Source organism: Cladosporium halotolerans, assembly GCF_011745625.1.
Source record: "Cladosporium halotolerans strain TM138-S3 chromosome Unknown Sca18, whole genome shotgun sequence".
Classification (NCBI taxonomy): domain Eukaryota; kingdom Fungi; phylum Ascomycota; class Dothideomycetes; order Cladosporiales; family Cladosporiaceae; genus Cladosporium; species Cladosporium halotolerans.
Window position 1 is genome coordinate 77,765 of NW_027191469.1, and position 20,720 is coordinate 98,484.

The 20,720-nt window shown below is 57.9% G+C and overlaps 6 protein-coding genes across 6 annotated transcripts; 3 read left to right on the forward strand and 3 right to left on the reverse strand.

Moving 5' to 3' along the window:
* Positions 1–2,646: 2,646 nt before the first annotated feature.
* WHR41_05963 (uncharacterized protein) lies at positions 2,647–4,410 on the reverse strand (the record flags this gene model as incomplete). The annotated part of the gene is made up of 1 exon (XM_069374568.1): positions 2,647–4,410. The coding sequence occupies one exon, from the start codon at positions 4,408–4,410 to the stop codon at positions 2,647–2,649; it is 1,764 nt and encodes a 587-aa protein (XP_069228725.1).
* A 708-nt stretch (positions 4,411–5,118) lies between these two features.
* On the reverse strand, positions 5,119–6,040 carry WHR41_05964 (uncharacterized protein). The gene is made up of 3 exons (XM_069374569.1): positions 5,856–6,040; positions 5,745–5,801; positions 5,119–5,685 (listed from the first exon to the last, which is right to left on the reverse strand). Exons 1-3 carry the CDS (start codon positions 5,898–5,900, stop codon positions 5,266–5,268), a joined length of 522 nt encoding a protein of 173 aa, XP_069228730.1. The 5' UTR covers positions 5,901–6,040; the 3' UTR covers positions 5,119–5,265.
* A 1,636-nt stretch (positions 6,041–7,676) lies between these two features.
* On the forward strand, positions 7,677–9,750 carry vma-2 (V-type proton ATPase subunit B). Its single transcript, XM_069374570.1, has 6 exons — positions 7,677–7,945; positions 8,007–8,091; positions 8,145–8,200; positions 8,256–8,734; positions 8,788–9,062; positions 9,117–9,750. Exons 1-6 carry the CDS (start codon positions 7,847–7,849, stop codon positions 9,629–9,631), a joined length of 1,509 nt encoding a protein of 502 aa, XP_069228731.1. The 5' UTR covers positions 7,677–7,846; the 3' UTR covers positions 9,632–9,750.
* Positions 9,751–11,059: 1,309 nt separating this feature from the next.
* On the forward strand, positions 11,060–14,820 carry WHR41_05966 (uncharacterized protein). The gene is made up of 2 exons (XM_069374571.1): positions 11,060–13,439; positions 13,501–14,820. Exons 1-2 carry the CDS (start codon positions 11,598–11,600, stop codon positions 14,050–14,052), a joined length of 2,394 nt encoding a protein of 797 aa, XP_069228728.1. The 5' UTR covers positions 11,060–11,597; the 3' UTR covers positions 14,053–14,820.
* Positions 14,821–15,484: 664 nt separating this feature from the next.
* Positions 15,485–16,435, reverse strand: WHR41_05967 (uncharacterized protein; the record flags this gene model as incomplete). The annotated part of the gene is made up of 1 exon (XM_069374572.1): positions 15,485–16,435. The coding sequence occupies one exon, from the start codon at positions 16,433–16,435 to the stop codon at positions 15,485–15,487; it is 951 nt and encodes a 316-aa protein (XP_069228729.1).
* A 361-nt stretch (positions 16,436–16,796) lies between these two features.
* WHR41_05968 (uncharacterized protein) lies at positions 16,797–20,588 on the forward strand (the record flags this gene model as incomplete). Its single annotated transcript, XM_069374573.1, has 1 exon — positions 16,797–20,588. The coding sequence occupies one exon, from the start codon at positions 16,797–16,799 to the stop codon at positions 20,586–20,588; it is 3,792 nt and encodes a 1,263-aa protein (XP_069228722.1).
* Positions 20,589–20,720: the final 132 nt, after the last annotated feature.

Here is a 20,720-nt window from a genome sequence, read left to right on the forward strand (position 1 = left end):
GAGCGTGCGGGCTAGGAAAATCAGACGAACGATGGCAAGCGTGAGGAATCAGTTATTGGGCTGTAATCAGAATGAAAACGAAATTGCAGGTCGTCAATGCGTCGAGTCTGAAAGTGTCGCTCAAAATTGGTTCGCCGCAGAAGAGAAGTGTCAAGTGGTATATCCAGAAGAGATGCAAGGGCGGCGACGACAGATGCAGGCGGGTGAAGGAGGACGTCGGAGCAACGCGTCGGAGTCGAGCGTCAGAGACAAGCCACACTTTCTCACAAGATGATTAGGGATCAGCGGGTTGGAGGAGGAGACAGCGATCGGAGCGGTTGGGCAGAGCGCTGACTGTGCTCAGCGAGACGTGGTGCGCGCCCTGCTGCGTAATAAGGGGAGACACAGGCGCGCGGTGCCCAGGGCGATAAGAGGGTGGAAAAATAGCAAAAGCATGGCAGTGGAGAGTCAGGGCCTGCGTGGCGACATATCAAGCTTTGAGCCACAGTGCATGGCGTGCCAGACATACCCACATCGCCCTGGCCGGCAGGGTGCGGTCTGGGAGGGCGGACAGCGCACGCGGCTCGCTCGTCGGCGCTCCAAGGGCCTCGCGCGCGATGATAGCGAGCAGAAAATTGGCGGCGTGGGCGGTTTGGCAGCGGAGATGGAGCGGGCGGAGCGCTTGGGGGGAGGGAGCAGGTTCAGACTAGGTTAGCAGGGCCGCCAGCGCCCTCGACCCACCGCGCTTGCGTGTGAGCCGCGGTGGCTTGGACGAATAACGGGTTGCCGTCGCGGACGCGAGGTGTCTGTCTCGACCTTTCGATGCTCGAGGCACCTCTCGGCAGGCGGGGACGGCCGTCGTCTCGCAGCGAGTCGTGGGCGTCGGGACGGGCCCCATTGGGTCCATCCTGGCATCTTGGGGCGCAGATGGAGCTGGCGAGCGCATGCGCCGGTGGTGTGGGCCTGCGATGGAGGAGTCCCTTCTCGCAGGATGCTGGCGGCTCGCGTATACGCATGCACAGTGGATGCACGAGCTCAGGGCAGGCGATCTGCGGCAGCTCGACAGGCGCCATCCCGTTCCGGCAGCCGCATCGACACGAATGTCGGTATCGCATGGTATGGATGTACCTTAGGATGTACGGTACGTGGCGCGAGTCGTCACGCAAGCCGCATTGTGCGGTACGGCCGTTGAGGGAGATGGCGACATGCAGAGACAGGTTGCGGGCGCAGCCGTGCAGTCACGGTGCCAGTCGTGCTGAACGCTGGGCTTCCCAACGAGCCACAGCAGCCGTCAGCATGGAAAAGTTGTGCAGCCAGCCAGTCATCCAGCCAGCCATCCAGCCAGCCATCAATCCGCCTCGCAGACGGAAGCGGAAAGCCGAAACTCGGCTCCCGGCAGCTTCCACCACGGCAGGGCGAATTTTGACTTTGGACAGAAAATAGCAACACCAGAGACCCTGACCCTGAGGCGTTTCCCATAATCAACACAACGTACGTTCCCACTGTAATCAACACAACATACGTACGCACAACGACACACCATCACGACGTCCGCCGCACCGACATTATTTCCACAATCCGAGACAGCAACACGCACCCTATGACGTCGCAGCGCAAGCCCGCCCCTGCAACACTGACGACTCTCGCTCCGCGCACGACCGCCCACACAGCCGCATGCACCCCCTGTCCATCCCATGCGTGAACCGTCTCGACATGTGAACGATTTGGAAACGCCGCCTCCTCGTCATCCCGTCCTGCGAATCCATCAGGCACGGGCCGATAAGGCATTGTTTGATTGATGAAACAGCACCGGTGCCGATCGAGGGATCCTCCTCGCTGCAGCCGGTGGCTTGCATAAGGTAATCTAGGTACCTACCGCTAAGGCATGCACGCTGCTTATCAGACGCGAGGTTGCTGAGGCACAAGTACTGCTATCAAGGTACTGTATCGATAAAACGTGCCGCGAAATCCAAAAATCACTCCGAAGCGTCTAGAACTCCCTCCAGGCAGCCCAACTGACCCACCAAACCAAACCAAACCAAACCAAACCAAACCAAACCATCTCGCACGGCTCAGCGTAAGCGAAGCACGCACGCACGCCCGCACCGGCACAGCCGCTCCCACCTGCGACCGCGTTCGAGTCTGCGACTTCCTTCCCAAGCGAACGGTTCCAAGTGCAACGGGCGCGTCGACGCCGCGGCGTTCATAGCGCGAGATCCTAGCGCCAGCGTCTAGTGGCTTGGAGCCGCACGCTCGCGAGCACGTGTGTGCTTAGGTCATGATGGATGTGAAGGTGCTATGTAGCGCAGTGGAGTGAGGTTTGGTTTGAAGTCGGTGTGTGCGCTGTGCTATGGGGCACGAATAGTGTATGCATGTAGTGTATATGTCGAGGCCTTCGCTTGTTGCGGAGGGATGGCCTCGCCCCGCCGGCAGACGGGCAGGTGCTCCACTCTGTCTGTCACCGCTCTGTGCGAATGTCATTCGCGACAATCGTATAGCTCCAGGTCCATAGATCGGCCCTTGGTCTCAACGGCACCATCGGCAAGCCGACTTCTTCGCTTGCAAATATCGCCTCACGAGGCTCGCTGTCCACGCCGTGTCTATCGTCGGCATACCGCCTTGCCATCCTTGAATGGCCTAGTAATTCCACCCAAACCACCACCACCATCACCGATAAACCAGCTTCCCACCCACCCCACCCCCACCCCCAACACCATTCACAAACCCGCTACCCTCGCTCCCATTTCCCCCATACCCACTATCCCGCGCACTAATCGCCTCCTCGTCCTCCTCAAAATCAATATCGAACCCCTCGACCTGCTCCTCCTCCCTCTCCTCGCCCCTCTCCCACCCCTTCTGCTCCGCCGCCCGCGTGTTCCACCGCAGCGTGCGGCTGATACTATCGAACCACTCGAGCGGCTGGCCCATGACGGTCGGGAAAGGGTACTGCGAGGCGCGCACGACGACCTCGTCGCCCCTGCCGAGCTCCACGCGCCCCTTGCCGTCGAAGCTGACGAACGCGCCGCCGCGCCCCGTCACGGGCAGGGCCACTTTCAGCGCCATGTCGTCGTTCAGCAGCATGGGGCGGAAGCTCAGCGTGTGCGGGCAGATGGGCGTGAGCAGGATGGCGGGGATGTCCGGGTGGACGAGGCTGCCGCCGGCGGAGAGCGAGTAGGCGGTGCTGCCGGTCGGGGTGCTGAGGATGATGCCGTCGGCGCTGATGCGCGTGAGGAGGGAGTCGTTGGCGTGCAGGTCGAGGCTGGAGATGTAGCTGCTGGGGCCGCGGTCGATGACGAGCTCGTTGAGCACTTCGTGGGTTTCGCCTTCGATCTTGTCGGTTTGCGCGGGCGGTTGTGCGGGCAGGCTGGTGGGGGTTGTGGAGAGGGAGGTTGTGGATGTCGAAGTCGAGGGGGTGGTGGAGGGTGCTGTGGAGCTTGTCGAGGCGGCGGAGCGGTAGACGGTGCAGGTGAAGCGCATGCGCATGTTGACGCGCATGCCAGCCTCGCCCATGATGCGGTTGAGTTGCTCTTTGTAGTTGTCGAATTGGAAATTCGTCAGAAACCCCAGCGAGCCCAGCGAGAAAGATAGCACGGGTGGGACGACGCGCTGGAAAAGCCAGGAAGTGAATAGTACCGTACCGTCGCCTCCGAGCGTAATGACCAAGTCGAAAATCTCCGGCCGCTCCAAACACAAGGGTGGTGACCAAAATCGCAGCATGTCCTTGAATCTCTCGTCCTCGTCCACAATGCTCTCCATATCAAATCTCTTGCTCTTCCTCAGCTTCGAGTCAACGTACACATTGACGCCGACATCCTTCCCATACCGCGGCGTCCTCAGCAACCAAATCGCCAACTCCCGCGTCAAGCTGACCAAATTATTGTCCCTCGCCTTCGTGATAATCATAACATTCCGCACCGCCCGCCTCAGCGGCTTCTTCTGCAACTGCCTCGACACCTCCCTCACGCCCGCCGCCGTCTGCATAAGCCTGCTATGCGACAGCTGATCATCACCCTGGATCTCCTCCAGCACCTTCGCGATGTCCACCGCGTCCCCGAACCTCTTGTGGAAATAGCACGGCGTCGTCAGCGCCGCGAGCCGCGCGATCGACGGCGTCGAAGCGCACGCGTCGAACCGCGCCGCCGCAGCGTTGGCCGCCGCCGTGCGCGATCCTCCCTGCTCCCGCGGCGTGCACGACCCGGAGCCCTTGGTGCCGGCTTCCCACTCGGCGGCGTCGTGCAGCGGCGTGCTGGCCTGCAGCGAGCTGGGCATGGGCATCAGCTCGGCGCCGGTGGAGAAGCGGCGCGGCGTGGAGTCGAAGAGGCCCGTCTCGCGATCGAAGGAGGAGCGGCGCATGGGGGCGCGCGAGAGGGCGTCGCCGAGGATCGAGCGGCCGCCGCGCGAGGGCGTCGAAGTGCCGCTGCGGCCGTCCATGGCGGGATGGGGGTGTTGCTGCGATGTGGTGGGGAGGGGGAGGGGGAGGGCGGTGGATGCGGGAAGATAGGTGTTTGATTATGCGATCGAGCAGGCCGGCGTTGGTAAGCGGAGTTTGCGAGATGAGGTCCGGCGGTGTGGTTGGATCGTGATCGCTGGCTACGGCCGGAGATAGCGGGATATGGCGTAGGTACTGCTGCTGCTGTAGCTGCTAGGGGGCGACATTGTCGGAGAGGACGGGCAGAGGTTCCATGGACGGCGGATCGTTCGGTGCATGCGCGCTCGCACGCTCCGTCACCGGCTGTTGACGAGGAAGTGGAACGGCGTTTGGGCGTGGGTGCGGAGCCCACTTCTTCTCCACGGCTTGGGCCAAGCCGGCGGCATTTCAGCCATTTGGGGAGGCGGAACAATTCTTTGTTCGTCTTGCTGAATTGTTCCTCGCGCCTCGGATAAAAGCAGGGGGTTGGCTTGGGCGTATCAATGCCTGCTCGCCACGCTTCGCTTTGCTGCACCGCTGCGTCGGATGTCTGCAGATCGCTGGCGACGCCGCACGGCTGCATGAAGATGGCCGGCGTGGACGTGCATGCTTCGGTGGCTCAATCGCCGAATCCTTTCAGGCAAGGTGCATGATATGCAAATATACGTTGAATATCGATGCTTTGCAGGGAAGTCACGGTGTCTAAGTACACACCTAGCGAAAAATAATGGTTGAAGTCGTAATGCATCAATTCGTGGGCCGGATCAAGTGACCGACCTTACTCTGACTACCTAAGCGGTAATGCAATCTCCCTGGTATTGGTATTCCCGTCAAGTCCTCCCATTACAACAGTAACATCGTCCCTGCACCAGCCTCACTTAGGCCTGCTTCTGCACCTCGCTCTCAACGCCCCTCTGCAGGGTCTTGCCCTGATCGTGCTGCAGCTCCCTCTTCTTCTTCTCGGCCTCATCGCCCGTCAGACCCGCAACAGCGCCGCCAACGGTACCGCCAACACGGTCGCTAATGCCCTTGCCCAGATCGCTCAGCTGGCCCTGAGCCTGCTGGCCCTTGCCCTCAGCATTCTGCTGCTCGCCCTCCTTGCGCAGACCCTCGAAGCCCAGCGCGCCGCCGATGGCCTCCTTGCCGGCGCCGACGGTCTGGTTCCACGAGCCGGCGTTGCGGTTGGGGTCGTTGGCCGCGACGCCCTGCGCGCTGACAGAGAAGCCACCGATGTTGGCACCAGCGTGAGAGACGTCGTCGCGCGCGGAGGCTTCGGCCTTCTTCTGCTCGGCTTGGTTCTGTGGGATGGGTTTTAGGTTGGTTGGGTTAGGTAGGGTTAGGGAGAGAGTGAGCGTACCTTGTCGGCCTGGCTGCCGGTCACGGAACCGAGGGCAGACTGAACCGCTCCGGTGGCCTAGCGGTCGGTCAGTATTGCAGTTTCTTGAAGGGGCCAGTGAGGATCGCTTACCGAATCGACGTAGCTCTGAAGAGTGGAGGTCTGCTTGTCGGACATCTTGTTTCTTTGAAGGGGTGCTCGGTTTGGTTTGGTTGGTGGAGAGTCTCGAGTTGTGTGTTCACAAATGTGTGTGTGTCTTCTGTCAAATTTAAGGGAATCTTTGGTGCATGTGAAGAAAGCAAGGCAACATTTAAATACCAGACCGAAGATCTGTTTACGATCGATCCCTGGCGTGCCTGGAAGCACCAGACCCCACCAACGTCCCAGCCCCTGACGTCAGATTACCGGAAGCGGAAAGAGCGAAGCGCGAAGCGTGAAGCGAAACCAGTCTCGCCCAGTCAAGTGACGTCTCCCTGGTGGCTGCGCGTCGTCTAGACCTGCGCACCAACCAGCAGACTATGAGTCGACAACGTGCTTGCCGACGCCATATCATGATTGGAAGGGGATTGAAGGACTGAGAAATGCATATGTGGTTGCGAGTCGACGCGCGCGCGTGACATTGATGAGACGATCCCCGAAAAAGCAGATCACAGTTTCCGCTCCTCAGGCATTCCTCCTCTGCCATGTCCATGTAATGGTTTTAAAGCTAGTCATGCTGGTATGAAACATATGCAGGGCATTCTGGCACGAGTCTCCTGTAAGCGCAGGGCACCATACCTGTAGCCAAAGTTCTCAACGGCGATCCTCAGATCTGTGAGCAACAGCCACAGCGCACTGTAGACGAGGAAGAAATCACGTGTTGCGGCCTCCATATTGCAAGCAATGTGTCAATCTCCGAGAAAGACCATGCAGGACAGCCCAAGACAAGAGGTGATTTCAAGCAAAGCTCATGTTGAAGTCCCTACCCTAGGCCGAAGCATGAATCCGATCTTAGGGTTAGGGTTAGGTTAAGCAGACTGCTCTGGTCCGTTCCGTGGGCGTGTTCGATACAGGAGCCATTCACGACACTTAAGTCGTAGCTGATTATCCTTGCATAGCTCAGAAATGTAGTGGATGTTGCATAGCTAATATGTCAAAGATACTTGGGATTCAGAAAGGTACCTTCACAACATGCTTTTCCAACCTTCAAGCTCAAGATGCCGCATGTAACATTGGATACGCGTTGTTAAAACATCAGCTACTCTGCAGGCGCCGATCCACCTCAGTGGAGGATATGTTGACTTAATGCACATAGCATTGTCTACAGCACGTCTAGATCATGAGGAAGAAAGACGGTGAATCTTGAATATGCTTACTCCGGGTGAGATCGTGCATTCATGTTATCTACAACCTGCAATGTTGCAATGATAGCTGTTCATCCTTTTGAAGCTCCACCAAAGAAGTGACCGCTATGACCCGAATTGAGGGGCTTTTGGATGAATGAACTAAAAATTAAGAACGATCCGATCCAATTACGGCGTGACATTGTAGCGATGCCGGAGTTGCCGGTGCAGAGGCAGCCGAGTGCGAGATGGGAGCTGCTGTCGGTAGCTGTGATCAAAACCCATGTGCTACAAACTGCCCCAAATCACCAAATGTATCATCTGAGAATGGCAAATGGAAAGCTTGTGCCCGGTCGTTTAGGCCCTGACCTTCTCCATTGGAGGTGTGAGTGACATGTAGATCTTTGTGCACATGAACAACCAAATCCCAATTATGGCGTGATGGCCAAAGGAACGATGAAGTGATCAACCATTATCTTCAAGCAGGCCATAGACCGGACCATGCTTGCGTTGCATTTTTGATGTTGTACAAGTATGAATGTCTCGCACCACGTGGAGTCGTTGTGGCGGGAAGCTGGCTGCTTGGCGCTTGACGTCGGCTGGAGTTGGAGCTTCACGTCTCCGAGCGCCCAGCTCGCCCTGGCAGCGACATTCCCACCCGCGAAACACTACCCAAGCGCCTCATCCAGGCATCTCCATTCCCGCGAGTCTCACCCGGCGATAGTATAGCAGCACTACGCCTCATTGCTCAGTCCATTCGCCCGCCACCCGGATCACGCAGGCAGAAGCTATACGACCACCATGGCCGAGACGGTCGACCCGCGGATGATGTCCGTGAAGCCGCGCCTGCGGTACAACACCATCGGTGGTGTCAACGGACCTCTAGTTATCTTGGAGAATGTACGCATGCTGCGGATGGACAATGGGGACAAGAGGGCGGATCGCTAAAGCATGGATGCAGGTCAAATTCCCCCGATTCAACGAGATCGTGTCGCTCACCCTCCCCGATGGCTCGGAGAGGAGTGGTCAGGTTCTGGAGGCTAGAGGTATGCGTCGCGCAAAAGAGAGATACTTGGAATGGGTGTTGATGTCAGGTTAGGAAACCGCGCCGTCGTGCAGGTCTTCGAAGGCACTTCCGGTGTCGATGTTAAGAAGGTCAGGATACCCAAAGAGCTATGAACATGGAGGCACTCTCTAACAACGGGATTAGACCAAAGTCGAGTTCACCGGCCACAACCTGAAGCTCGGAGTCAGCGAGGACATGCTTGGTCGTGTCTTCGACGGTTCCGGCCGCGCCATTGACAAGGGCCCCAAGGTCCTGGCAGAGGACTACCTGGACATCAACGGCTCGCCCATTAACCCGTACTCGCGTGTTTACCCCGAAGAGATGATTTCCACTGGTATCAGCGCCATTGACACCATGAACTCGATCGCTCGTGGTCAGAAGGTTCCCATTTTCTCGGCCTCTGGTCTTCCTCACAACGAGATTGCCGCGCAGATCTGTCGCCAGGCTGGTCTCGTTCAGCACAAGGGCAAGGGTACTCAGGATATGCACGACGACAACTTCTCCATCGTCTTCGGTGCCATGGGTGTGAACTTGGAAACTTCGCGTTTCTTCACCAAAGATTTCGAGGAGAACGGCTCCATGGAGCGCGTCACCATGTTCACTAACCTGGCCAACGACCCTACGTGAGTTTCCGAATTCGCTCGACTATCAAATCATTTGCTGACCCAAGTACTAGCATCGAGCGTATCATCACTCCTCGTCTTGCTCTTACCACGGCCGAGTACTACGCCTACCAGCTCGAGAAGCACGTTCTCGTCATTCTCACTGACTTGTCGTCCTACTGCGATGCCCTTCGTGAGGTCTCCGCTGCCCGTGAAGAGGTGCCCGGTCGTCGTGGTTACCCCGGTTACATGTACACTGATTTGGCGACCATGTACGAGCGCGCCGGTCGTGTCGAGGGCCGCAACGGTTCCATTACCCAGGTTCCTATTCTGACCATGCCTAACGATGGTGAGTTTCTAGCAAATTCCTCATGCTCAAAGCAGGATCTCTAACCATCAATAGATATCACTCACCCCATTCCCGATCTGACTGGTTACATTACCGAGGGCCAGATCTTCATCGACCGTCAGCTCCACAACAAGGGTATCTACCCGCCCATCAACGTCCTGCCCTCTCTCTCCCGTCTCATGAAGTCCGCCATCGGCGAGGGCCACACGCGCAAGGACCACGGCGACGTGTCCAACCAGCTGTACGCCAAGTACGCCATCGGCCGCGACGCCGCGTCGATGAAGGCGGTCGTCGGCGAGGAGGCGCTGTCCAACGAGGACAAGCTGTCGCTCGAGTTCCTGGAGAAGTTCGAGAAGACGTACATCAACCAGGGCGCGTACGAGAAGCGCACGATCTTCGACGGCCTCGACCAGGCCTGGGAGCTGCTGCGCATCTACCCCAAGGAGCTCCTCAACCGCATCCCCAAGAAGGTCCTCGACGAGTTCTACCAGCGCAAGGGCAAGGCGAACAAGGGCACCAACGACACCGATGGCGAGCAGAACGGCGAGCAGCAGGAGAGCTTGATCTAGAGTGTGGGTTGGTTGGTGGAGCGAGCTGAGAGCGGGGGCGGAGGGAGATTTTGTGTTTTCAACGGGTGTTACTAGGTCTTGTAGATATCATTTGCAATCACAGCGTGCTTGTTCTAGAAGCTAGATGTACGGTATCATGGCGGTCGTGGCAAGCGGGTGTGACTGTAAGTAGTATGTGCCATTTTCTGCTCAACAATGTGTTCGTATCGAGAACTGGGCTAGCGACTTGGTCCACGAGGCAGCAGTGTACAAAGCATGTTACGAGAAGAAATGTCCACCTGCGATGGGTATTTCCTATGGGGCCTATGCTAAATTTTCCTTCAATGTTGCCCAATGCGCACGCCAGGTAAGCTCGGTCCTGCGATAAATCTCTTCTCCCATCCTTTGCGCTCACGAGCGAAAGGAACAGATGAAAAGGCACAGATATTCTCGGAAATGGAGGCGGCAGCGAAGCTGCCCTTGATTTGCAAGCGCGCAAGTGATCTTAGCCTGATGATACAGTCAGCACAAAATGCCCCATCGTAGCAGTTGATTGATGGAGACAAGGTGAAATGATGCTGGTGTGTCAGACATCCAAGGAAGATTGAACGCTCATCGGCCGTCTAAATTAGGTTCTTGGCGACGGCTCGCGTGGAAACTGCGAATGTGGAAAAGGTTTTCATCATCCAGCGGGATGATGCCTCCCGCGGGGGAGGCAGGGTTGTGGTTGTGCGCGTACCTTTTATGTTGCGAGCCTCCATCTCGATTAGGTGTGAGAGGAAGGCCGACTGATTTCCACCTTTTGTTCCGCTAGCCAGACGAGGACATGCAGAATCGAGTCGTGAATGCCTAGTCAAGGCACGGAAGAGGTAGGTGTGCAAGGGCTATGCTGAAAAAAAGAATCTAAGCTTCACAGCTGTCAGCGCGTGTTTTCGGCCGGCGAATTTTGAGCAGCGATGTGCAAGTGTTGTTGTCAGACAAAAGTTACTGGCAAGTATACATCCGCCCTGCGAGAGGCAGACGAAAAGACTAGCTTCTTCATGGTCGATTCAGTTGGGAAAAGAAGACATGATTTATGGTTGTCATCTTTCGGGAGGGCGAGGGCGGAGAGAAGAAAATGCTGCCGACGTACCTGATAAACCCGTGCGCACCTCACCCGCAAAAGCAGAGTGCAGCATATAAAGCTGCACTGCAGGCGAGGTGCGCAGTCGCAGTAGTAAGGAAGAGAATGAGGTGGTGAAGAAGTTGTCTGCAGCACTGTCAAGAAGAGAGTTTTTGTAGCATGCGCGGCGGGAGGATCATCCCGCACGGAGAGCGCCAAGGCGCGCTTGTTGGATTGGGGGGCAGTCCTCGGGCAGGAGCAGGCAGGGTTGAGGGCAGGCGATCGACAGGACGCCCGACTGCACCGCCAGCACGGCGCGCCCACCACCGACACCACCACCACCACCGCCCGCCCGCCCCGTGACCGTCCTCCGCTCCGCCCACACCACCCTCGGCGCCGCTCCACGCCCTCCATCTCGTCCTGAGCCTTGCGCGCGCCGCTCACACGCCCCGTCGTACGCGCGCATCCCGCCGCCGTGCCGACTCACGCCGCCGGCATCTCCTCCGCACCCAGCTGCGCGTCTCCCGCCGCGCATCCCGTCTGGCGACCGTCTCGTCCAGCTCATTGACACCTCGCGCCAGACAGACTCGACCCTACGCCCGGCGCGCTGTCCGCGAGGCGTGTGCTCCTATCCCATCCGCGCAGTGGACCGACCTCGCCCGTCGCCCGTCGCCGCCCACCGCGCCCACGTGTCCGGCAGCCACTTATGCTGCCGCCCTAACTCTGGTTGCTGCGCCTTCACCTTATGCATCGCACGCACCGCATCCTTACATTCGCGCACTCACCGACGAGCCCGTGGCCGGGGCCGACTAGCTAGACCGACCGGCCTCGCATACGCGTCCAAGTCCGCATCACCGATCTACCTACGCATCGCGCGACTGCAAAATGATGGCAGCATATCCGCCCGGTAACAACATGCATCCGGGTCTTCCTCACGGCCACCCCGGCATGGCGCCTACTCCCAACCAGCACATGGGCCAGCAGATGCAAATGCACGCCGGCGTGTCGGGGCCGCCTCATGTTAGCCAGCCTGGTGCCATGATGGGCATGCAGCCCGGCGCTGTCGGAGGCATGCAACCGGGTGCGAACGGCATGGGAGGACAGCATCCTGGCGCCGGGATGGGAATGCCTGGCCAAGGCATGGGCGCACAAAACATGCCCGGCGCACAAGGTGGCATGCATCCCATGAGCCATATGACTCCACAGCAGGCACAGCAACTCATGCAACAGCAGCAGCTTCAGGCCAACAGCAACCCGGCCTTGATGGCGCAACTCCAGCAGCAGCAACAGCACATGATTCGCCAGAGAATGATGCAGCAGGCTCAGACTCTGGGAATACCCGTTCAGCAGCTGCAGGGTATGAATCAGCAGCAATTGCAGCAGTTGTTCCAGCAGCAGCAAAATCAGCAAGCCTTCGGGAACAACCAGCAGCAGGTTGGACCGGTTCAGCTGCCGGCGCATCTCGCGCAACAGCAGATGCAAGTCCGACAGCAACAGAGCCAGCAGCAAGCCATGATGCAGCAGCAACAGCAGGCGCAACAGCAACAGGCGCAGCAACAGCAGCATCAGGCTCAGCAGCAACAAATGGCGATGCAGCACGCGAACTCCCAGCAGAGCAATCAAGGACAGCCGGGCCCACCTCCGCAGTCCGTTCCGCCGGGCCATCCGGGCCAAATGAGGCCTGCATCCAGAATGCAAAACCCGAATGAGCAGAACCAAGCCGGACAGCAACCTCCGCACCCGCAGTCAACTCCCCAGCAGAATCAGCCTCCTCAGGCTCCTCAGTTGCAGCAGCAACAGTCGCAGCAAGGCTCCCAGCCCACACCTCAAGCAACTCCTCAGCAAGGCGGTCAGCAGCAAAACACGCCGTCACAACCGCCAGCTGCGCAAAACCAGCCACAAGCGCAGCCCCAACAAGGCGGCCAACAACAAGCGCAACAGGGCCAACAGCCTCAGTCACAGCAACAGCAACAGCAACAGCAGATGATGGCTCAACGTCAGCAGCAGATTGCGATGATGCAGCGAAATCAGCAAATGGCAGCCCAGCGCATGGCACAACAGGCCGCACAGCAGAATCAACAATTAAGTGGACAGTACATTCTCAGGTTGCTGCTGTTCTCTGATAAGCTGAGTAGCTTTTGCCACGATGAGGGCGAAAAGGACGGGCGTAATTTGGCCAACTGGCAGGACTTCATCGATCGGCAATTCATGCCCGACGGCCGCTTGACTTTGGCGCCCTACGAGCTTGGGAAGAAGGTCGAAATGCCCAGGGCAACGCTGGCACGCTTCTTCTGGATGTACTTCGAGACTGGCGCGAGCGCTCTGCGCCTCCACACCGAACACGGCAGTGAAACAATGCTTCCTGACGGACGCTGTCGCCTGAGCTGTTCAAACGCCACACTCACTGTGTCTTACCCCAATGGTGCACGTGTCGAGATGAGCGGTCCTCTCTCCGTTCTATTCGGCAGCGTGGGAAGTCTCATCGAGGGAATGGAGTTCCAGATGACCAAGTGCGAAGAGCATTTGTCGCGATCGGAAGTTGAGAAGGTGCTAGCTAACATGAGTCCGACCTTGTCGAACAAGCAAAGTCCGAAGATGACGAAGGGGAAGATTCCCAAGGCACAGCAAAAACTGCAACAGCAACAAGAAAATGCAACAATAGAGCAACTCCCGAAAGCTCCTAAGGGCCAGGGCGGAATGACCATGCGTATGCTACAATTCCTCGAGGTATGCGGTGCCAAACATTCCGACGTGAATTAGACGAACGAATGCTGACGCCATGCACCAGATCTCAGAGACCATGGGCTTGATGCAGGACCTCATGCTCTTTGCGCAGGAGAAGAATCTCCGACCCACAAATGCCCTTGACCAGCTCGCTTCTGAATACGAGAGGACCGGCGCCAGCAATCCTCAGATCAACCTCCCGCCCGGCCAAGGTGGAACCCCGAACGGCATGCCTCCAGGCGCGCAGGGAACCCCGAGAATGGGCAACATGCCGATGCCAGGCCAGCCAGGATTCCAAGGCTCTCCGTCGGTCCCTAACATGAACCTCCCCATGCAGCCCAACGGCATCCACAGCAGCCCACACCTCCAACACGGCCTCGCACCCGGCCAAGGACCCGGCGGGATGGGTACACCCTCTCCCGCGCAGACTCATATGGCCGCTCCGCCCATGATGCCGCAGCACAGCCAGCAAGGCACGAGCAGCAGCGCATCGGCCAACACCAGCCCGCAGGTGAACAACAAGCGCCGGCGCAGCACGGTCAAAGTCGAGGGCGACGACGGCGAGCACAAGATCAAGCCCAGCCCGCGCATGCCCAAGAAGCCCAAGCCGAATTAAGGGCTGCGTGTTCCTGACGAAAAAAAGCGAAGCGACTCTGGATCCGATCTGGGCGTTGTCTTTGCGAACGATAATGCATCAATCTTTATTCTACCTTCTGGGATGGCGTTCCTTGGTTGTTAGTTCATTTTGCGCAGCGCGGCGTTTTTGTCCCATTCGTGATTCCGCTATGCAAAGCTGTTTCTACGCAATCTGGACCGGCAGAGCGGAATACTGATAAAAGTGGAGGTCATCGAAAGGAAATCTACCGAGGCAGGCAACGATGAAGAAAGAGCCGATTGGAAAGATCAAGAGCAGAAAAAGAAGAAGAAAAAGATTCCACGCGAGACTGTCTTCGGTCATGCGTTCCGCTACCACACGCTTTATAGATGCGAACGGTCACGAGAAAAGGGAGAGAGAGAGAGAGAGGAGGCGGAGAAGAAGAGAAAGAGAGATTGCCTCCCACTTCCCCACCAGGGCCGTGGCAGGGACTCTCATCCCGCAACGGGCGGCAAATTGATCTCTGCGCGCGTCTTTCGATCTTTCGGAGGACAAAAGTGGCTGTTTGGAGGGAAGCGTCTTTTGCCTTTTCCGGGGAGTCTTCCATTGTCATCGACCTTGCGATTTTTGATACCTTCTCCCTTTCGAGCAGGAGCGCTTTTTACTGGGGGATGAGAGAGGCGGGGGTGAAGACTGGGTTGCCTTGGATTGTTCATTGTGGAGTTCGATAGTTTTTCATCCTTATTATATAACGGTATAGCGATGTGTACGATATCCCTTATTCATGTATGTGCATCCTCATTGGCTGAGTGATAGGCTTGTGGTGGACTGCATTCGATCGACGTCAGTCGACTGGCCCTGGCAGAGGCGGAGTATGAGGACTACGGCTATTTCATCACTGGGATCCAGAATATCTTGGGGAGCACAACATGGCCTTGGAACGAATTTTGACAAGAACAAGCCACAGACAAAGAGCAAAGGTAGGTAGAGGCAACGACATTTTCATTCGAGGAGGTATCTGAGAAGAGCAAGTATGTACCAGACCCGCAAAACCAGCATCCCGCCGCCCATTCATCGAAGATGATCCTCCAGCAAATTCCTTCGACAAAGGGGCCCCGCGAAGAGCCCGTCAGACAGCTGTTTGGTGCGAGGCGGGCGGGGGCGAAAGCGAGGGCTTTACGGTATATTTTCTCTGGCGAAGGTGCCGCACGCTGCTCCGTGGCGCCGGAAGCGAGGCAAAACGCCAGGCCGTGGCTTGGAGCGTGGTGCGTGGGCGGAGGTTCGTTCTTCGCAACTTGACACATTGGCACGCCATTGGGGCAGAGGGCGTGGCAACTTAAGTGGTTTGCGTGGTGTGAGGAGGGAGGTAGGTAGGTAGGTAGGTAGGTGGGAGGTGGTGAGATGCTGATTTGTTTGTCGTCACTTCGTACGTGGTTAGTTTCGTGAATTTCCTTTACTCGTCATCGTCGTCTTCGCCGCCTGGCACGTCCATTACTCGCTCGCCAGCCTTTTCGAGGGTGCGCCGCGACCAAGCGCGCACGCCTTTCCAGACAGCGTACAGGAACGTCGTCACGCCTATGAGGACGGCCACCCACGAGAGATCGCGCATCCTATTGCGTCCGTTACCGCCTACGCTGCTCCGAGCCATCATGCTCGGGCTGCGGTTCAGCCAATGCCACGGGCTCAATCCGAGTAAGAATTTGGCAAACCCGAGCAGACCGAGAGAAGCAAGGCCTTTAGCGAAGTGCTCTGCCCAGCCAGCATCTTCATCTTCGAATATGAGGCTGCCAGTCGGCCCGCCGGCGGTCACGACGGTCGTCACCGGGTCAAGGTAGAGATTGATGATGGGGTCTGCAACGAAGCCCAACACGAACATCGCCAGGACGAAGATGGCCAGCGTCAAGCCCACCTGCGCAGACGTACTGCTGATCCAGCTGCTCCACGTCAGGCGCTGCAACTGGTAGCGGTACCGGCATGTCGGACACTCGTAGTAATTCCGCTTTTGCAAGGGATCCGCCATCCTCCAGGCACCGAGGCAATCCTCGTGCACATACTTCTGGCTGCCTTTGCATTTGCAGGGGCGCAGCAGGCGACCGCCGTCCTCCGACTCGTAGGTCACACGCGGCTCGGGCTGGAAGGCGGCCGGGAGGCTGGCGCTGGTGTCCTGGTGGAAGGTTGGCTCGACGACCTCTAGGCAGATGCGGCAGGTTCTCGGAGGGTAATGGTGACGGCGGCGTGGACGGTCGCCTTGCAACGGAGGCGTCTCTTCCTGCTTTGGTTGGTTGGTATCCTGTCTGTGGACGTCCTCGTCGGACTCCGTAGGTGAGTTTTGCTCCTCTTGCTTCCAGCCGCCAGGCAGGTCTTCGGGAAAGGACCAGCTGGCACCGGTGGAGTAAGCAGCCATGGCGGGTGGGAGGTGGTGTGTGGTATTCAATGAATAGGTGGGAGGGGCATGTACCCTTCTCTTGCCTCAGGTAATGTCATACGTGTCGCTGGAGAGCATCAGCGACATGGCCGCAGCAGAAGCTTCTGGGCGGGCAGGTGAATGAGTGTCCAAGGCTCGCTCCGAGGCAGCGTGAAGAAAGCTCGGCTGAGAGCCTGAGGGGCCAAAGCGGACTTGGCACGGCGAAGGGCAGGAAGGCGAAAGAGAAGAGGGACCTCACAGCGCGCGGCTTTGTTCCGCGCTGCTGGTCGACTTTCAAAAAAATATACCGGCCGAGGCGGTACGAGACGAGCAGCGCTCTCACGCACGGCACCTCCGAACAATGGCTGCCGACGCCGAAATGTCTCTCCACGAGAGGCTGGACAAGATCCGCTCGTCGCCGAAGCTGCAGAGCCAGCAGCAAACAGCCGTCGTCTTGAATGCGATCGAAGATACTCTGCGAAGCCAAAAGAGCGAGCCGACACCGACTTCTTATTTCGCCGCGCTATTGAGCCTCCTGCCGCAGTACATTTCCGCCGAGAAGGGAATTGTCAACAAGGAGGTTGCGAACGCCGTTGTCTATCTCCTGGATCTCGTCACCAGCCACGTCCCGGCACCGCTTTTGCGATCGAAGTTCCCTCAGATTCTGTCCAGCCTTGCGCCTGCTCTCACACACCCGGAGGCAGAGGCGCCTTTGCTTCGTGCAAGCATAGGATGTCTCGAGTCACTCCTGGTTGCGCAAGATTCGCAGGCATGGGCCCAGCCGCAGTCGCCGAACAGCCCTCGTGGAGCTGTTGGCGGGCTGCTGGCTCTCGCCATGGATCACAGGCCCAAAGTGAGGAAGGGGGCGCAAGAAGTCTTGCTGAACGTCTTGAAACAACCTCCCCCAAGCCCATCTCTGGATCACCCGGCTGCGGACATGTGCGCAGAGGTTGCTCTACGGAGCTTGAGCTCTCAGGCCGAGGAGGCTGGCAACAAGAAGAGGAAACAGAAGAAGCAGGAACAGCAGAATGAGCCTGGACTTATGCATGCGCTCCAACTGGTCAAGACTGTGGCCACGGCACAAAATGGATGGCCGAGCAAGAAGATCGACACCCTTTGCGAGGTTCTCCTCAATATCTCAAAGGGCAGCAATGAGTTCCTTACAATGTCTGCGTTCGAGGTCTTCGAGCTCATCTTCGCTGGATTGGCCGACGAAGTTTCGTCCGCGAAGCTGCCTCGCCTGTTGAATGCGATCAAGGAGCTCCAGCCTTCACAAAACGACACCCAGCTTCTGCCGCCCTGGATTGCTGTTCTCAGCAGAGGATATGATGTCTCCGCCCAGATCGAGCCCGAGGAGACTTTTCAGAAGCTCCCTGAGCTTTTCACCAAGATTTCTGGATTCCTTTCCTCCTCATCTCACAACATTCGCATCTCCGCCTCGGAGTGCATGATCTCACTACTGAACACCTGCATTCCGGATCAGGTCATCCTTGAGCCTTCGATGATGGACGACAAGGTCTGCGAGAAGATTGCGAAGACTCTTCAAGAGCTTCTCACCGTCAAATATCAAACGGCCTGGATGGAGGTTTTCAACGTTCTCACTTCGGCCTTCGAGGTCCTGCGCTGGCGCTCCTCTCCTCTGCTGAACAACATCGTGAAAGCTGTGGGCGATCTGCGCAACAACGACTCTTTCACCGGCAAGAAGGAGGCTGATGCTGTCTTGTCCGCGGCCATTCACGCCATGGGCCCAGACAATGTCCTGGCTATTCTCCCTCTCAACCTTGTCAAGCCTATCCCTGGACAGCCTGGACGTGTTTGGCTCCTTCCTCTGATCCGTGACTCTGTCAGCAACACTGCACTGAGTCACTTCCGATCCGAACTTGTACCGCTGAGTGAGGCGATGTTCCAGCGTGTACTCAACCACGGCGCTGCGGAGAAGACGATGGACATCAAGATTTTTGAGACAGTCGTCAGCCAGGTCTGGGGTTGCCTGCCCGGCTATTGCGAGCTTCCTATCGACTTGAAGGAGGCTTTTGACCAGAGCTTTGCTGAGCTTCTCAGTAACCTGCTGTACCAACAGCCCCAGATCCGAACAGACGTTTGCAAGGCGTTGCAGAACCTTGTGGACACCAACCGAGCAATCGCTGAGCTCGAGCAAGACGAAAACTTGATCGAGCAAGGCCGTCTCACGAAGGCGGATGCTCAGAGCAACCTGAAGCATCTCGCTGGATTTGCTGGAAACATGCTCGCAGTGCTGTTCAACGTCTACAGCCAGACTCTACCGCAGAACCGCGGCAACCTGCTCCAGTGCATCAATGCTTTCCTCAGCGTCACACCAGAGGCAGAGCTTATGGAGACTTTCACCCGCGTTGCGACCATGCTGGAATCATCGCTCGCTGAGCAGGAAGCCCAGACACAAGCCGACAAGCAGAAACGTCAACCCTCTGGCAAGGACGCCAAGGACAAGATGCCTCCTGTTTCGCACACGTTGATGGATCTCGTGATCACGATGTCGATCTATCTTCCTCGCGAAAGCTTTGCTGGCCTCTTTACCATGGCTGCTACAATCGTCAACAAGCAGGACGACCCTCAACTGCAGAAGAAGGCATACAAGCTTATTCCCCGCTTGGCAGAGTCTGAATCTGGACAACAAGCGCTCGTTGAGAGAAGTGCAGAGTTGCAGCAGCTTTTGCTTGGATCTGCTGAGCAGGCCTCAGCTCCTGCGAGGAGAGACAGATTGGCCTCCATTGCTCAGATTGTTCCGTTCTTGCCGAAGTCCGATCTCCACTTCATCCCCTCGATCTTGTCTGAGGTCGTTATCAGCGCCAAGGAGGTCAACGAGAAGGCCAGGACACAAGCCTTTGACCTGCTCGTTCTCATTGGTGAGAAGTTGAAGGAGGGAGGTACTATCGTAAACTCCAAGGTACCCCACATGCCCGCCGACGCCCCTTCGGCAGAGGCGAGCCTGGAAGAATACTTCACGATGGTGTCCGCTGGTCTGGCTGGCTCCACACCACACATGATTTCCGCATCGATCACAGCACTCACTCGCCTCTTGTATGAGTTCCGTACACAACTGCAGCAGGCTACTGTCGCCGACCTCGTTCAGACCATGGACCTCTTCCTGACCTCCAACAACCGCGAGATCGTCAGGTCCGTCCTCGGCTTCGTCAAGGTCTGCGTCATCTCTCTTCCCTCCGAGCTCATGCTCCCCCGCCTCGAGACTCTGGTCCCCAATCTGGTCGTCTGGAGCCACGAGCACAAGCAACACTTCAAGGCCAAGGTCAAGCACATCGTCGAGCGCATGATCCGCCGCTTCGGCGCCGACGTTGTGGAGCGCTACTGCCCCGAGTCCGACCGCAAGCTCATCGCCAACATCCGCAAGACCCGCGAGCGCCGCAAGAAGCGCCGCGACGCCGGCGAGGACGACGAAGAGCAGCCCGCGCACGAGAAGCCCAAGAGCAAGTTCGAGAGCGAGTACGACGAGGCCGTCTACGGCTCCGAGTCCGAGTCCGGCTCTGACATCTCTGACGACGACGTCCTCGGCCGCGCCGCCGCCAAGGGCCAGAAGGCGAAGCAGGCCGGCGGCAAGCAGTACATCGTCGAGGACGACGACGAGCCGCTCGACCTTCTCGACAAGCGCGCGCTCGCGCACGTCTCTTCCACCAAACCGACGGCCAAGCGCGCCGCGCCCGACGCGCAGCAGCAGAAGAAGAAGGCTAAGACGGACCTTGACGGCCGCCTGGTGTTCAACGACGACTCTGACGGCGACGACGTCATGGACTTCGACGAGCAGGGGCTTGTCGGCGGCCGTGAGCCCGGCGACGGCTCGCTCGAGGGCGGCATCAATGCTTACATTGAGGCGCTCAAGGGCAAGGACGCTGGATTCCGTGGCCAAAAGGGTAAGCTCAAGTTCAAGCAGAAGGGGCGTGATGGCGACGACGATGACGGAGACGAGATGGAGGTAGATGCTGGAGAGGTCAAGGCCGCCATGTCTGCTTCGAGGAGCCCGCGCGGAGGCCAGCAGTCGCGTGGCGGCAGAAGGGGTCTGGGCATGGAGAAGGTGCAAGGCAGAGGCGGTGGAGCGAGCGGAATCAACAAACCTCGGAACAGAGGCGGCGGAAACAGGGGTGGAAGGGTTAAGAGGCGTTAAGAGAGAGCATCAAAAATGATTCCTGGTAGTTTGTCTTTTTTCTTAGATTCCCCTTGATATCGTAAGCAGGAATGACTATTGAACCAAAATATCTCTTTCCCAATAATCTTGCGTCGAGTCTTTCAACAAGCG

Coding starts and splice junctions, on each gene's coding strand:
- WHR41_05964 (XM_069374569.1), bottom strand. CDS start 5,900: ATGTCCGACAAGCAGACCTCCACTCTTCAGAGCTACGTCGATTCG. Junction 5,802..5,855: donor TTCAGAGCTACGTCGATTCG/GTAAGCGATCCT, acceptor ACCGACCGCTAG/GCCACCGGAGCGGTTCAGTC. Junction 5,686..5,744: donor CCGGCAGCCAGGCCGACAAG/GTACGCTCACTC, acceptor CCCATCCCACAG/AACCAAGCCGAGCAGAAGAA.
- WHR41_05966 (XM_069374571.1), top strand. CDS start 11,598: ATGATGGCAGCATATCCGCCCGGTAACAACATGCATCCGGGTCTTCCT. Junction 13,440..13,500: donor GTATGCTACAATTCCTCGAG/GTATGCGGTGCC, acceptor GCCATGCACCAG/ATCTCAGAGACCATGGGCTT.
- vma-2 (XM_069374570.1), top strand. CDS start 7,847: ATGGCCGAGACGGTCGACCCGCGGATGATGTCCGTGAAGCCGCGCCTG. Junction 7,946..8,006: donor CTCTAGTTATCTTGGAGAAT/GTACGCATGCTG, acceptor GCATGGATGCAG/GTCAAATTCCCCCGATTCAA. Junction 8,092..8,144: donor TCAGGTTCTGGAGGCTAGAG/GTATGCGTCGCG, acceptor ATGTCAGGTTAG/GAAACCGCGCCGTCGTGCAG.